This window comes from Stegastes partitus, unplaced genomic scaffold (genome assembly GCF_000690725.1).
Source record: "Stegastes partitus isolate 25-593 unplaced genomic scaffold, Stegastes_partitus-1.0.2 Scaffold221, whole genome shotgun sequence".
NCBI lineage: Eukaryota > Metazoa > Chordata > Actinopteri > Pomacentridae > Stegastes > Stegastes partitus.
In genome coordinates this window covers 415,240-428,834 of record NW_007577952.1, presented here as the reverse complement: position 1 = coordinate 428,834, position 13,595 = coordinate 415,240, and the positions used below count along the sequence as shown (strand labels likewise).

Genomic DNA, 13,595 nt, shown 5'->3' with positions numbered 1-13,595 from the left:
ACACTGAAAGTTGTTAGGTGCACACCAGGACATTCAGCAAATTGCACTTTGTTGCAAACAGACATTGCTCCAGAAGAAGCGACAAAATGGTGCTCTCGCAGCAGATGTCCTCAGCGTAGAGTTCACACACAATACTAGAGTGCCATGTCAAACAGCTTTGCTTGCCTGGGGTAAGAGAAGTCAACCCTGCACCATTCCACACGGCAACATCAGCAAACACATCCATCAACTGCAGAATTATACTCAGATTAAAGGAAGTTTTGTGGAGGGCTACGGTTTGATAGATCTTGCCCTTGAGGTCTTTTTGCTTTAAAAACTATCCACATGGTCTGGAGTCATGCTTCTTTAGACAAGCAACTTGTTAATGCAGTCTTCATTGTTTACATGTCAGTGTTGCTTGTTGGTCAATTACTTTTACAGAAAGTAGTGATTGATTTGGCATTAATGAAACATAAACAACAGAATTCATGTAGCTAGACTTGGGTATAAATAAAAGATAAAACCCTGTATATACAAGGTTAATGGCAGTGTATAATAACAATATAGAATTAAATACAAAGCCTATAATTTATGTTGGGTAATAGCAAAGAATCTCCTGTTATCTTACTGCATATTTGTCAGTGTCATGTCTTTGCAAGCCCATATGGTTGCAATTCAATGAAACATCGCATTTAGAAAATAACAAACTGCATCTCCTTTAGGAGTCGCCTTCTGCTGCCTACAGAGTCTCATCCCTGCAGTCGGTCTAGTAGAGCTCACACATGCTGTTTGTTGTATGTTGGCACAGGGAAAAATGCAAAAAAAAAAAAAAGCCCCCTTCTTAACTACAAGTAATTTCATCTCACATTAAGTCGTAATGCGCTGTGCTGAAATTACTTGTTTTTTTGGCAGAGCAGACAGTGGTGTGTGGGAGCTCTTTTTCCTACGCTCACTCACTTTTCCTGCATTCTGTTTAACTTCAGTGCAGCTGTGCATCTGCATCAATGTTCTCATCCGAGCGACATGGACGCAGAGCAGCTTTTGCTTATTGGGGTTTTTGCATGCTTTCATGTTCAAGTGATAATTTGTGGGCTTAAGCGGAGACAGATTTAAAAACCGGAGTGAAAACATTGCGATTTAATAAGACTAATGTTGAGACAATACGCAGTCCTACCTGTTAACACACAGGCCACATAAAAATGAGAAATAGCTGCCCTCTGTGCATGATAACACTATCATGGAAAGAACATTGCATTTTCGACTCTACGTTCAATTAAGGAGAATAAATCAAGACTTGAGGACTAGGCCCCTGTGCGCACACACACACAAACACACACACACACACACACATATCCATTCCGCACTTAAAGACCCGCCTCCTGTAGGGGCGCCTCCCATCCCCACGAGATACCGACGAGAAGGAGGATGGCTTCTGCTCCTCAGCCATAAGGGCTTGGATTAATAAGAGCATGTTGTCATAAGAACAGCTGGGACTTGCTTTGGCCCAAGTAAAGCAAGCGAGTTGCCAGAGATATGGACTCAGTTAGTTGGTACAACCTCCCTGTGGCCTCAGTCTGCCATATAATATAAAGTCCGGCCATAATTCTTCTTATTCAGCGTGATTATCCCAAAACAGTGCGGATACACTCCTTTTTACTTGCCTGTTCATGTGATGGGTGTGTCCGGGAACCGACAGCGTAGCATTTTTAGAAAGCAGAAAACTGAAAGCACAGGTAATCTCCGCAGATGACGCACGTTTTCCCTATACAGTAGTAACGAGAGTTGCTATGCGTCTAATATCCTATTCCCATTAGGAGACTTTGTTGGGTTATGTAATGAAATAAGACTTTCTGAAAAACTTGAAAGCAACAAAAACATTGTGTTGAGACAGCTACGCACCAGAGGAGCTTACTGTAGTTTATTTAGAGTATATTAGTCATAGAAAAATTACCTTTAAGAGCATTGTAGCTGTGTAGTCATGTACACAACTGCAATGTATAGTGGCTTTGTGTGGTTTTGTGCAGTGTGGTTTGACGTGCGTGTTGCATGAAGGCGTCTTGTGTTAGATGTTACTGACCATGTCGTTTTGACAGTTACTGACAAGTGTTTGTTGTCTCAGTTGCTGTGATGCCAACTTGTGTTTACTTCACTTTATGTTAGAAGATGCCACTCTCTTAATCTGGTCTTGTTGTTTTTTGTTTGTTGTTTTTTTTTTTCTTCTTCCACCTCTCAACCCTCTGCAATGGCAGAGCATCTTGGGATTGAATTTATGGGTATGGAACAATCCATTTTGATTCTCAGTCCTAGCATAGCTACTGCGATGTCCGTCATTTTGACATGCTCCTGTCCCGTCTGTGGTGTGACCTGTGAATCATATCGTTCCTCGATTAACCAATCAACCTCTCGAGCAATCATACCGTAGCTTGTTAGAATGACAAACTCTCAAGTCGATGCAACTGATCCTCCATCAATCATTAACATGGATGCAATCGCCTCCACCTCCATACATGTGCAATGGAAAAGTACCATTAACTGAAGTTTCCGTCTCACTCATGATAGCATATTTTCCCTTTTGGACTCTGGTTCCTCATTCCATCTGTAACAAGCATGATGTGTCATGTTTGAAGCTTCCAGATGTCTTTCCCCAGTATCCAGCTCTATCTTCCCAACCCCGCTGGTCTCTTTTTCTTTGATATGCCATCTCTTTCTTTTTATTTACATGTGATCTTGTCCATGCTTCTTACATCACCCCGTCGTTAGTATAGCTGACATGTAACTTAGAAGAATAAAATGTGATGTCTGTGTTGCTGGTTAGAATCATCCTTAAAGGAGTGAAGTGCTGTGATGTGAGCATGTAATGCTATTGTTAGGCTCTACAGTTTTTTCTTCTGTCTGCCACTATTTCTATCTTCTTTGACTGTTAGCTCTTGTTTGCTGCTGCTTTTCAAGAAAAAAAAGAAGCTGTGGTGGTTGAGAGAATGCAGATCATACAAAAACATTAATGTACTGGACTGTTGTGTTAATAAAGCAACAAAATTATCATTTCCTCTGTTGTTAGTAGATAACAAACAGTATTGATGAAATATTACCCAGTTTGCTGCTAAAAATAAACTGACTTCTGTGATTTATTTATGGTGTCAGAAACTTGACACAAATTGGTACGCTGATGTAAAATGGCTGCTGGTGAATGAGCGGAGGAAACCTCAGATGGAAGGAGTTGTACAAATTCAATTCATTTGTATTACATTATTTATCAGGGACCACACTACCTCTTTGCTCCATCATTTTCCCCGGCAGAAAAACAAAAAAGCCTCTACCTCAACCTCACGCAAGCTCTTCTCTGGAAAAGCAAAAGCATCAATCATATTTCATATTAATGACATTTCATTTCAAAATTCAATTGTTTTGTAAATTATTATAAGATCTCATCGTTGTATTTACTGAATACCTGAGTAGATGAACACTTCTACAAATGAATAGTTGATCAGGTAGCTGCCATGTTAGACTTAACCAAATTGGGGTACTAGAACATTTGGTATATAAGGACATGGCATTTCCAATTCTCATGTGCACCATTACAATACTGTACAAATTGCAGGTTCTGGCCATTAAATCAAGGCCTGAACCATTACATAATCCTATGTTATTTGAAATTACTCAGATTTTTAGGCAATGCAGTCGCTTAATAGATCAGTCAACCACTGCTGAGCTCCTACCCCCACCTACGCCGCCTCACTGCAGCGCAGGGAGCAACAGCATCTGTTGTATTAGTGAATATGTGAGAAGAGAGGTTTAAGTGTGAAGTGAGTTGTCAGGGGAAGGAGGAGGATGAAGCTTCATACTGCTCAGGATTTAGTAAAAAAAAAAAAAAAAAAAAAAGGCGTGTAGATGTTGAGTGGAAAAGTTGGAACCATAACCACCTTGAAGACGTTAATTTTTCTTTCCTGTCATCTCTCTGTGTTGCGTGTGTGGGTGCGTCTGTGTATTTGTGGGTGTGATGTTGACAGAGGCAGAGGAACTCTACCAGAAAAGAGTCCTGACAATCACGGGTATTTGTGTGGCTCTGTTGGTGGTGGGCATCGTGTGTGTGGTTGCCTACTGCAAAACCAAGTAAGTCCCGCTGTTAAATGGATCAGCTCATTATTTTTGGACGTGTAGTCACATGTAACCATTTTACCCCCCGTGTTAAAAAAAAAAGATTACTGTATACTCAAGCTACTGGTGAACTGTTTACCTGTAACATCTATTATAGATGGATGAGAAAGATTGCTGTGTTTGCTGTCTTAAAATGTTTTATATCATTAGACATGTTTAAATAATGAATCTTAATGTTAAGTGATTAACAAAAAAAGAGCTACAAAAAAATGACCAAATTTTGCTCAACAGGAAACAAAGAAAGAAGATGCACAATCATCTGCGACAAAACATGTGTCCAGAACATCCCAATCGTAACCTTGCTAACGGACCCAATCACCCAGGACCCGGCCCAGAGGAAATCCCGATGGTAGATGTACGTTTCTGAGCGAATTCCTAACATTATTAAAGTGTACAAAGACAGATGTACACCAAATGTATTTGTGATTATAAAGTCAAAGTTCATCTTTTATTCCCCACATTTCTCCATCTGCCATACCCATTTTCGTTGGAAACAGTACATATCAAAGAATGCCCCTGCAACTGAACGAGTCATACGGCCTGCAACAGAGGGATCCTTCCCCGCCAGTCATGCCTCTTCCAGATCTCACAACTCTTCCACGCGAGCCCATTCATCAACTCACAGGTAAGAATGCACCAAATGCTCCATTATGTGTACCTAAATACAGAGTTAATCATTAAGTGAGAAGAAATATTTAGTTAATGAAGTTATTTTTTTTGTAAGGTGGATCCAAAAACATCAAATGTTTATGAAAGCCCTTTACTCAAAGTTATGTGATTGGTGGTTACAATCAGATTTAAGTAAATTAAAAAATGCTGCATCAGTTTGAACCACCTGCCAGTGACTGATTTCTACCGAGAGAGAAAAACAAAAGCATGAACACTGATTGCCATCTCTTTATGAGGCATAAACAAATTTTTAATTTTAGAAGTAATCGAAGGTGGAAGAGGTTAGTGCCGACAGAAATAAAACAATAAAATAAAAGCTTTAAAAATACCAAGACCTTTATGTCTACCATTTCTTAAACCCCTGTGCAACTAGTTAGATTTGCAAGCAAGCAAGACTCTGACCCTGGTGCCACCTAACTAACCAGTCGTTGTCCAGCTCCAGCTTTGATTGACAGCTCCACAGACAGCGTTTTCTTACTGAAGGGGGCGGGAACAGAAACAGGTTATTGGTTTTCAGAGCCCATTTAGAAGAGCCCTAAAAGCAGGGTTATGCAGTCTGAAATGAACCATCTGTGCACTATTTTGAGCTGAAACACTAAAAGACAAACTGTGAGGAGACTTTGATTCATTTGATGAAAAGAGGTGCAAAATGGGACCTTTAAAGCGGAAGTAGGCTGTAATTTTGGGGGGCATTGTTAAGCAAAGAATCCATACTAACAATGAGGTTTTTTCTAATTCAAGTGGCCTAAGAGGAAACGAGACCAATGCACCTCCTCATGGCTTGTTTTTTGGCTTTGGAAATACTAGCCTGTGACAGGAGATTGTAGCCAAGACCTGACTGTGGTGGTGCAGTGGGTTAGATGGAGGTTTTCAATCCTGGGTGAAGCCTCAAATGAAATGTTTCCTTTTAGCTTGACTATCTCTGCATGTTTGAAGATTGCGCTTGTGTTGTAGGAGGGGCTTAGAACAGTATGTTTTCAAATTCTGGTGATTTTTGTGCTTTTTCCAGATTTCTGCCTAGTGCAGCTTTAATTGTTTGTAAAGTAAGGATTCTAAGTTTTTATATGTGAAATGATATATGTCACAAGAGGATCAACATTGATGAGAACGGAGGAGTTTAGCTGTGGTGGATCATAGGTTAACTGCTCTGCCTCTGCAAACAAGTGCAGATTGATTATCAAAGCTTCTTTTTCTAAAGATTTAGTCCTTTTAGGAAAAAAAAAATGATAGAAAGCAAGAATCACACTTGCACACACTGTGGGATGTGTGCATGTTAACACCTTTCTTATTTGTCAGACACGAGGAACGGACATGGAGCCTGGAACATTCTGACAGTATCCTCTCTGACTCGCCGGGAATGATGTCATCATCCGTGGGGACCAGTAAATGCAGCAGTCCTGCGTGCATGGAGGCACGGGCACGACGCGCTGCACACTGTGGTTATTCTGACCCCCATCGGCCAGGGCTACAGTACGGGGACTCCTTCGACTCGCTGGGAGACTCTCCACACAGCGACAGGTGGGGAACAGGCCTGTGTGGCTGATATGGCACTGGGTTTGTCATGAACATTTTGAGAAGTTTCCTCTCTCTGCTGGTTCTCTCTCAGCCTCGAGAGGCCAGTCAGGGCACTCTGAGAGACTCAGTGGAAACTGACACACAGCAGGCATGATGATGAAATACGCTAAGGTAGGCAAGAGTGAGAAACAGTGCTTATTTCAATGGGAACTCTGTGCATACAGCTATTGTAACATTATTCCCTGGCCAGTATGTAATTCTCATTGGCTAGTGTTCCCTTTAGTTTAATTTAAGGAACAGTTTGAAATGCACTTGTTTTGCAGTTTGCCTATTGTCACATAAGAAGACATCAGCTTCAACTCTACATCACGGAGATAGATCTAGGTGTAGAAGCAGAAAGAAACGGTCTGTCAGAAGTGAGGAAATATACCTTTCATCAACTCCACATCAGTCTATATTTATCCAGTACATATTTCTGTACTGGAGGCGCAGAGATATCCATCTTGTCATGCGACTCTGGGCAAGACAGCAAACAACCATAGTGCCAAAAAGTTGGACTGTTCCTTTATAAAGAACTAGAACATGACAGCTCAAACGCAGTAGATTCCCTCTAAATAATATTCCTTTAGGTCTTTACATGCTCTTTATTCAAACAGTGTGTTTCAGTGGTACTCAGCGTTACCCCTGACCTGAATTTGAGCTTGCTTTTTAAGTGCCTGAGACAGACTCCCTAATTTTGTTATAGGGCCTGATAGTGACCCCCCAAATCCCAAAATGCCCTCCCCACTCAGTGCTGATGTTTTGAATTCCAATAAAGTTCACAGTAAGGATTCATCACTCAACAAGCCTGCATTAGCAGTAAGCTGGGAGGAAATTTTCGTATTAGGGAGCATGATTGGTCTCTACTGCTTAAACTTAAATCCCATAAAAACAGTTGGTTAGGTATTTTTGCTAATAGACTACATATTCTCTTGAAGGAAGGAAATTGTGGCCTCGTTAGGTGATGAAAGATTGAAGACTCTTCTATTAAAGTTTGATAAACAATGGTAAATGTTGTTATACTTGAGAATGTCGCAGACTCTTATTCACCATTGCCTCAAGTCGTCAAAATCACCATTAATTCTAATGTCTTGCTTCATGGAACCTTGATAATGCTCGCTATCAGGTGTTCTGTTTCAAATGGTTCACCATTAGAAGAGGTGGTAAAGTGATAGCTCAATTGAACTTGACAAGTAGACTTGAAGAAAAAACACATCCCAGCTCCAGTAGACATTCTGATACCTGAGCAGGCATGTTGCACTTTTTAATCAAAAAGAAAAGTGGTCACATTCTCAGATAGAATTTTTAATAAGCAAAAACCAAGAAGAGACAGATGACAAATTAAAAGAAAACCAACACCACAAAATTTTCTGTCTGAATTTTATTGAAGTAATGGGACACCATTCTTTCAAAAAATCCTCCCACATTTGGTGTTTTGATGACTGCGGTCGAGGGTTTTGCCGAACACGTCAGTCCAAAATCTCCCAGAGGTGTTCAGTTGGGTTGAGTTCTGGTGACTGTGAAGGTCTTAGCATATGATTCACGTCATTGTCATACTCATTAAACTAGTCAGTGACCCCTTGTGTCTTATGAATGCGAGCATTGTCATCCTGGAAGAGACCACTCCCATCAGGGTAGAAAACACACATTATATGATAAAGGTGATCGCTCAGAATACCTTTATGTTGGTATGGACTGAGACTTTCTCTCGAAGGGGACAACTGGACACAAACTATGCCAGCAAAATGTGCTCTACGGTGTAACACGGCCACAGATTGTGCTTACTTTGGGGGCTACAGTTCAGGTTTTTCCTTTAATTTGTCACCTGTTTGTTTCTCCTTTTTAAATCTATAAAATAAGCATCTTCAAAACCACCGTTTCTGTCACCATGAAAAAGTTAAAATGAAAACAAATCTACGTCAGATGCATCATACTTTTATCTATTTTAATAGTTGTGCTGTCTAGAAGCACACAGTCAGCGTGTATGGTGACATCTGATAAGCAAAGGTTGTAGCTGGATAAGTCAACTGCTGCCTGCTTTTTTAAGTTCTATTAGCTGTGCAATTTTTACAGCACAAGTATGTACGATTTAGGGGGATCTATTAGCAGGAATGAAACGTAGTATTCATGATTAGGTTTTTATTAGTTTGTAGTATATTGTACTTTTGTTAGCTTGAAGTGGGTGGCAGGGGAGTGGGTCGTCTTACATGGAGACTGCCATGTTTCTGCAGTAGCCCAGAACAGAGATACCAAACACTGACTAGATAGCTCGTTTTTTTTTTTTTTGTTGTTTTTTTTTTTCTTCTTAAAAATCCATCTAGGCTTTCTAATTCCACCATTGGTCCATTTAGAACATAACATTTAGGACCTCAAACATAGTTAGAAACAAATGTAGACATCTTAATATATGAATCAATTCTAAAACTAAACCACTGTGCAGTAATTTATGGCATCCTGTTGCTGCTAGATATATTCTGGAGGTTTTAGTCTCAGTTCTTCAGTCACCAAACAGCCAAGTCAAAATTAACGTAATGAAGCAAGAAGGTGCCTAAAGCAGCTGAAACTCTTAAATATGATAGGATCTAAAGCACTTGGCCAGTGCAAGAGAATCACAAGATAAGACATGTCCTTTCTTTAATGTGCTTGGCTTTTAAGGTATCAACAATACCAGCACACAGCTACAATGCATGCAATAATAAAGTGCCATGGCATCTGAGTTGGTATGCAGGGCCAGATTGTTTAACCAACATCCCCTCCGAGTCATTCCAGGTAACAAGCACCTCTTACATCATAGTGACAGCTTCTGCATCAGCTGAATCAGCAGTGTTGTGGGAATATCCCAGGCTTGTGTCTCACACAGCCTGCTTCTTAGTTACCTTAAGGCAATAAACAGACACTTCATACACTCTGGTACAAAATGATTCACCACCAGTCGTATGTAAACTCTAAGACGCCTTTTAATTGTATTGACATGAGTGTTTTATTTGGGTTTCGATTATGATATTATGACTGTAGCAAAAAACCCTATAATTTTCTTATGCTCTGACAATCTAGGCGATCCAAATTTGGGCAACTAGGGTTTAAATTGTCTTTAAAGCTTAATATTGACTTTGGACTCTAAGAAACAGATTCTCAGAACTAGCTTTTAACAGTCTTTAGGGGTTTTTCATCTTCAAAAACCTGGCTTTACCATTCATTCATGGTGTCCACATGGCCTGGCCATAGGACATGTTTGAACAAAGGTTCTCAGATGACAGTCATGATAACTATGAGTTGTGTATGGTTAAGGTGTGAGAGAGGATTAAAATTAATATGCAAGTAATCAGCCTGTACATCAACATGCTACAACATAAAGCCAATGCCCTGCTACAAACGGTGCTTAATAAACGGGTAAATCTTACTTCAAATAATATCCCGACTTAAAGGGTTTGTTTTGGAAAGTCTTTTAAAGTAGGACACTGAGTTGGCCGGGTGATCTTGTTGGGCAGGTTGGTCCAGAGCCTAGGGGCACAAAGGAAGAGAGTTAAGTCCTGATCCTGCCCCCTCCAATTAACTCCTGCCCGAGGACCTCTGGCTGGCTTAACTGCTTGAGAAGCTCAGATATAGAGCCACGTGATCATCCAAGAACGTTGGAAATGTTATCAATAAAATCTTTAACTGTCCAGAGACTGAACTGACTGAATTTTAAAGATAGCTTAAACACTGGGCCATATTGTTACAAACATTTGAGCACCCAATAATATTCCGCATTAAAATGATTATTTTACTTTGCAAATCATTAGAGTCAGCTACTTTAATGTTTGTCTAACATATGTCCCAACAATATTTACAAAAGCAGGGGATCCACAATCGATCCCTGAGGGACACCACTTGAAGTTTCTGCCAATGGTGGCATTAATTTCACAACAGAAGCATTTCTATTGTACAGACAGGAAAATTCTGAGCAGTTGTAGGATATCAAATACACACACAAGATGACCAACGGCAACATGTTAAATTCTGGATGGCATAAAGTTGCACTTTTTCCAAGTAATTGGGGAAAAAACTGTTTATGAAAGAAGATAACCTTCAGGGTGCAACCTACCTCACATCAGTTCTGCTCAAGTGAAAATCTCAGTTAAATGTATCTATGGAAAAGTACAGTTAAGCACCCATACAACTTGACACTTAAGGTGCAATGTTCATTCAAACTGCTCTTTGTACACACCTCTTTCTCAGGTCTATTCTGTGTTCTTCTCTAATTAACTGTAACCTCCCCTCTGTATTTACTACAGATACGTGTCAGCCCTGACAACACCAGCCCGCCTCTCCCCAGTGGATTTCCATTACTCATTGCCCCCGCAGGTGCCTACCTTCCAGATCACATCCCCCAATGCCAGCCATGCCATGTCTCTCCCCCCTGCTGTCCACAATCCCTACCCTCTGGAGGATGATCAGCCTCTGCTGCGCCGCTACCAGGTGCCCCTACACGATGCCCAGTGCCAGGAGCCCTACCGGCAGCAGCGTCGTACCTATCTAAATGACAGCAGGGGCAGCCTGCCCTCCAGCCCCTACCGGCTGGCTGAGGAAGAAGACTATGAGACCACCCAGGAGTATCTCTCCTCTCGGGAGCAACCAAAGAGAAGTGGGTCCAGTGGAACTGGTAGCCGGCGCTGGCGGAGATCCAGACTGAATGGCCACGTGGCCCCACGTGGATATGAGGCATCTCGGGACTATGGGTCACGAAGCTGCCTAACAGATAGTGAGTCAGAGGAGGACGGCGAGAGCACGCCCTTCCTCAGTATGCAGAACATGAATGCCGAGCCCTCCACCATCTACAGGCCGGTGGACAGTCGGACTTCTCACTCGTCAGGGCGGCACAGTGGGCATGGGAACATGCATACAAGACTCACACACTCACGCTCCAAACCGGACAATACACCCCATTAAAGAGTGATAATGAACCAACAAAAATCAATATAGTATAGACCTGCATCTATAAGAAATATTTTTATTTTATATAACTGACAGATATTCTAAACAAATGAAATATTTATTTTCATTTTAGCAAAAGTTGTCTACTAGTTAACAGCAAAGACTTTTTTATAGGGAAAACTCTATTTATATGTACATTTTGATTTACAGCATAAAAAGATGTGCCAGTTTTTTCACAACGTAAAAAATAGAGTAATATTGTGGTGCCTTTTGCTGTATGCCGATGCCAGAGGGCCAGTGGAGGTTTTTGTAGCCTTTCTTATATGGACGCCTCATTTTTTATACACATTTATGTTTTTTTTCCTCTCTGTTTCACTTTCTTTCCAAATTGCATTCTTTGAGAAGTCTAGCCCCACTGGAGCATAACCCCTTCCATATCACGCAATATAAACCACTTCAACATAAAGTGTATGTTTACATTAATATGATTCGCCTGTAGGGTTTATGATTTGGGATCTAATAGAGCGCCTGATAAATACAATGTAGATTCTTTTTGCCCTCTGACTAATGTCTACCAAGAGAAAGAGAGAGACAGAGAGTGAGAGACTGTACTGGTTGCGTGTGTGCATAAATGCCTCCGTGTGTGTGTGTGTGTGCGTGCGCGCATGTCAGTTCGCTTGCATGCATTTGTGATTGTTAGATGAAAATCATTGTTTGTTGTGGTAACATCAAATGTGTGTGGGCCTACTGGTGTCTCAGGAGAGCTGTCAGTGTCTCAGAGGTTCACAATATAGTGGTTTATCAGAACAGTGACCCCCAGTGTAGGTGGACAGGTAAGGCTGCTATAGGGTTGTATGTTATGCAGGTCATTGCTTGATGTGTTTACAGCTATTCTGCCCCCTTCCCAACCTGCCCCAGTTACGTCCTTTTTATTTCCCAGCAGGTTTTTCACGTTAGCCTGGTATGAGGCCAACAAACGCTGAGCGGCTTGGCACAGGGTGACCCCTGCCATCAGAGGCGGTGGCAAAACAAAAAGATTGCATCTGTTTTCACTCAAATCCGCCCCCTACTCCCACGCCTCATCATCCTTCTGTGTCCATTCTGTTTTTGTGGCTCGTGTTAAAAGGCCACACAGTGTCTCAGGATTTCCACATGCTCCCCCCTGCCCCAACCTCCACCTTAAACCCTGTTCACCCCTCTTCCTCAACTTGAGGTCTACCTAAGACTAAGGTTCTCAGATGTTGAGGGCCTAGATGTAAACATACAGTCTACCAGTTTCCCCAAACACTCCCATACAGAGAAAAGGAAAGCCAGGTGGAAGCAGCTCAGTGGAGAACAGTGCAGAGCATACTAGACAATATTAATGAAATAGCTGTGAAACTTTGGAGGATCATACAATGCAAAAATATGCAAACTTTCTATTTTGCTGTTTGATTACATCATTTTCTAAGAGGTGACTGTAGTGTGTTGTGTGTGAAAAAAAAAAATCAAACTATGTGATGCCTATAGTGTAGAATGAAATAACATGATACAAATGCATATTTACCTGAGTTATTTTTTAAAACCATTATGCAGCCATCTATCAAGTTGTCAGCCTTTTGTTGTTCACTTATTCATGTCCATCGAATGACTGTGTCCATGATTTTGTTTTGTTTTTTATCACTTGGTTTCGACCACTCCACTTTACATGCACACTTCCAAGTAATGTCAAATAGCATCAAAATAGTGTCTCCTCCAATAGTACTGTGTACTGCTTTGTCTTGTTGACAGATCTAGTCATTTCAAATTTAGTCTGTAAATGATAATAATTTTAAAAGTAAATAAATTCATTTAAGCCCTTTGTCCTCCACTGAAGGAAAAGTAAATATTTAAAAGATATTTCAAGTAACGTCACACCCATTAGACGTGACTCGGTGAGAAGGGACAGTTGATGATGCTTCATCGCTGTTGGTATGTTTCTACTCCTCGATTTAAAAAAACAAAAAAACAATGGAATGCTGAATTATTAGATGATTATTGATTTAAAAAAAATGTCTTATAAAAGATTGATCTGCAATTCTAACTGCTATATGGTAAATGCACAGTGGTATTGTTATAGAGAATGGTCTCTGGTCACACCTCAGTCACACCTTGCAGATGTTTCATTGAGTTTCTCACCGCTGGGTCTAATTTTGTTTATCTGAAAAATGCAAAAGAAGACACTGCACCTCTAGATTCAATGTGATACTCCCTTCACTCTGCCAGTCCTCTCACCCAATCGAGATGCTACCAGGCACGTCCTGCCAGTCTCTTCTGTTTAATTTTATGAGCCCCTTCCCACTCCC

General features: G+C 40.9%; 1 protein-coding gene and 1 long non-coding RNA gene across 5 annotated transcripts in view; one reads left to right on the top strand and one right to left on the bottom strand.

Moving 5' to 3' along the window:
* nrg2a (neuregulin 2a) overlaps nt 1-13,120 on the top strand; it is a 48,417-nt gene extending 35,297 nt beyond the window's left edge. For 2 of the 4 annotated variants that reach the window (XM_008281071.1, XM_008281074.1), the window contains exons 6-11: nt 2,229-2,252; nt 3,987-4,089; nt 4,366-4,489; nt 4,632-4,759; nt 6,100-6,321; nt 10,632-13,120. In XM_008281071.1, coding sequence (XP_008279293.1) covers nt 2,229-2,252; nt 3,987-4,089; nt 4,366-4,489; nt 4,632-4,759; nt 6,100-6,321; nt 10,632-11,286 — 1,256 coding nt within the window. In that variant the 3' untranslated portion in view covers nt 11,287-13,120. The remainder of the gene's footprint in view (nt 1-2,228; nt 2,253-3,986; nt 4,090-4,365; nt 4,490-4,631; nt 4,760-6,099; nt 6,322-10,631) is intronic. The other 2 variants (XM_008281073.1, XM_008281072.1) reach the window with 1 other exon arrangement.
* Nucleotides 13,121-13,291: 171 nt separating this feature from the next.
* Nucleotides 13,292-13,595, bottom strand: part of LOC103356785 (uncharacterized) — an 18,065-nt gene continuing 17,761 nt past the window's right edge. The window contains exon 3 of the long non-coding RNA XR_520157.1: nt 13,292-13,583. This is a non-coding gene — a long non-coding RNA (uncharacterized LOC103356785). The remainder of the gene's footprint in view (nt 13,584-13,595) is intronic.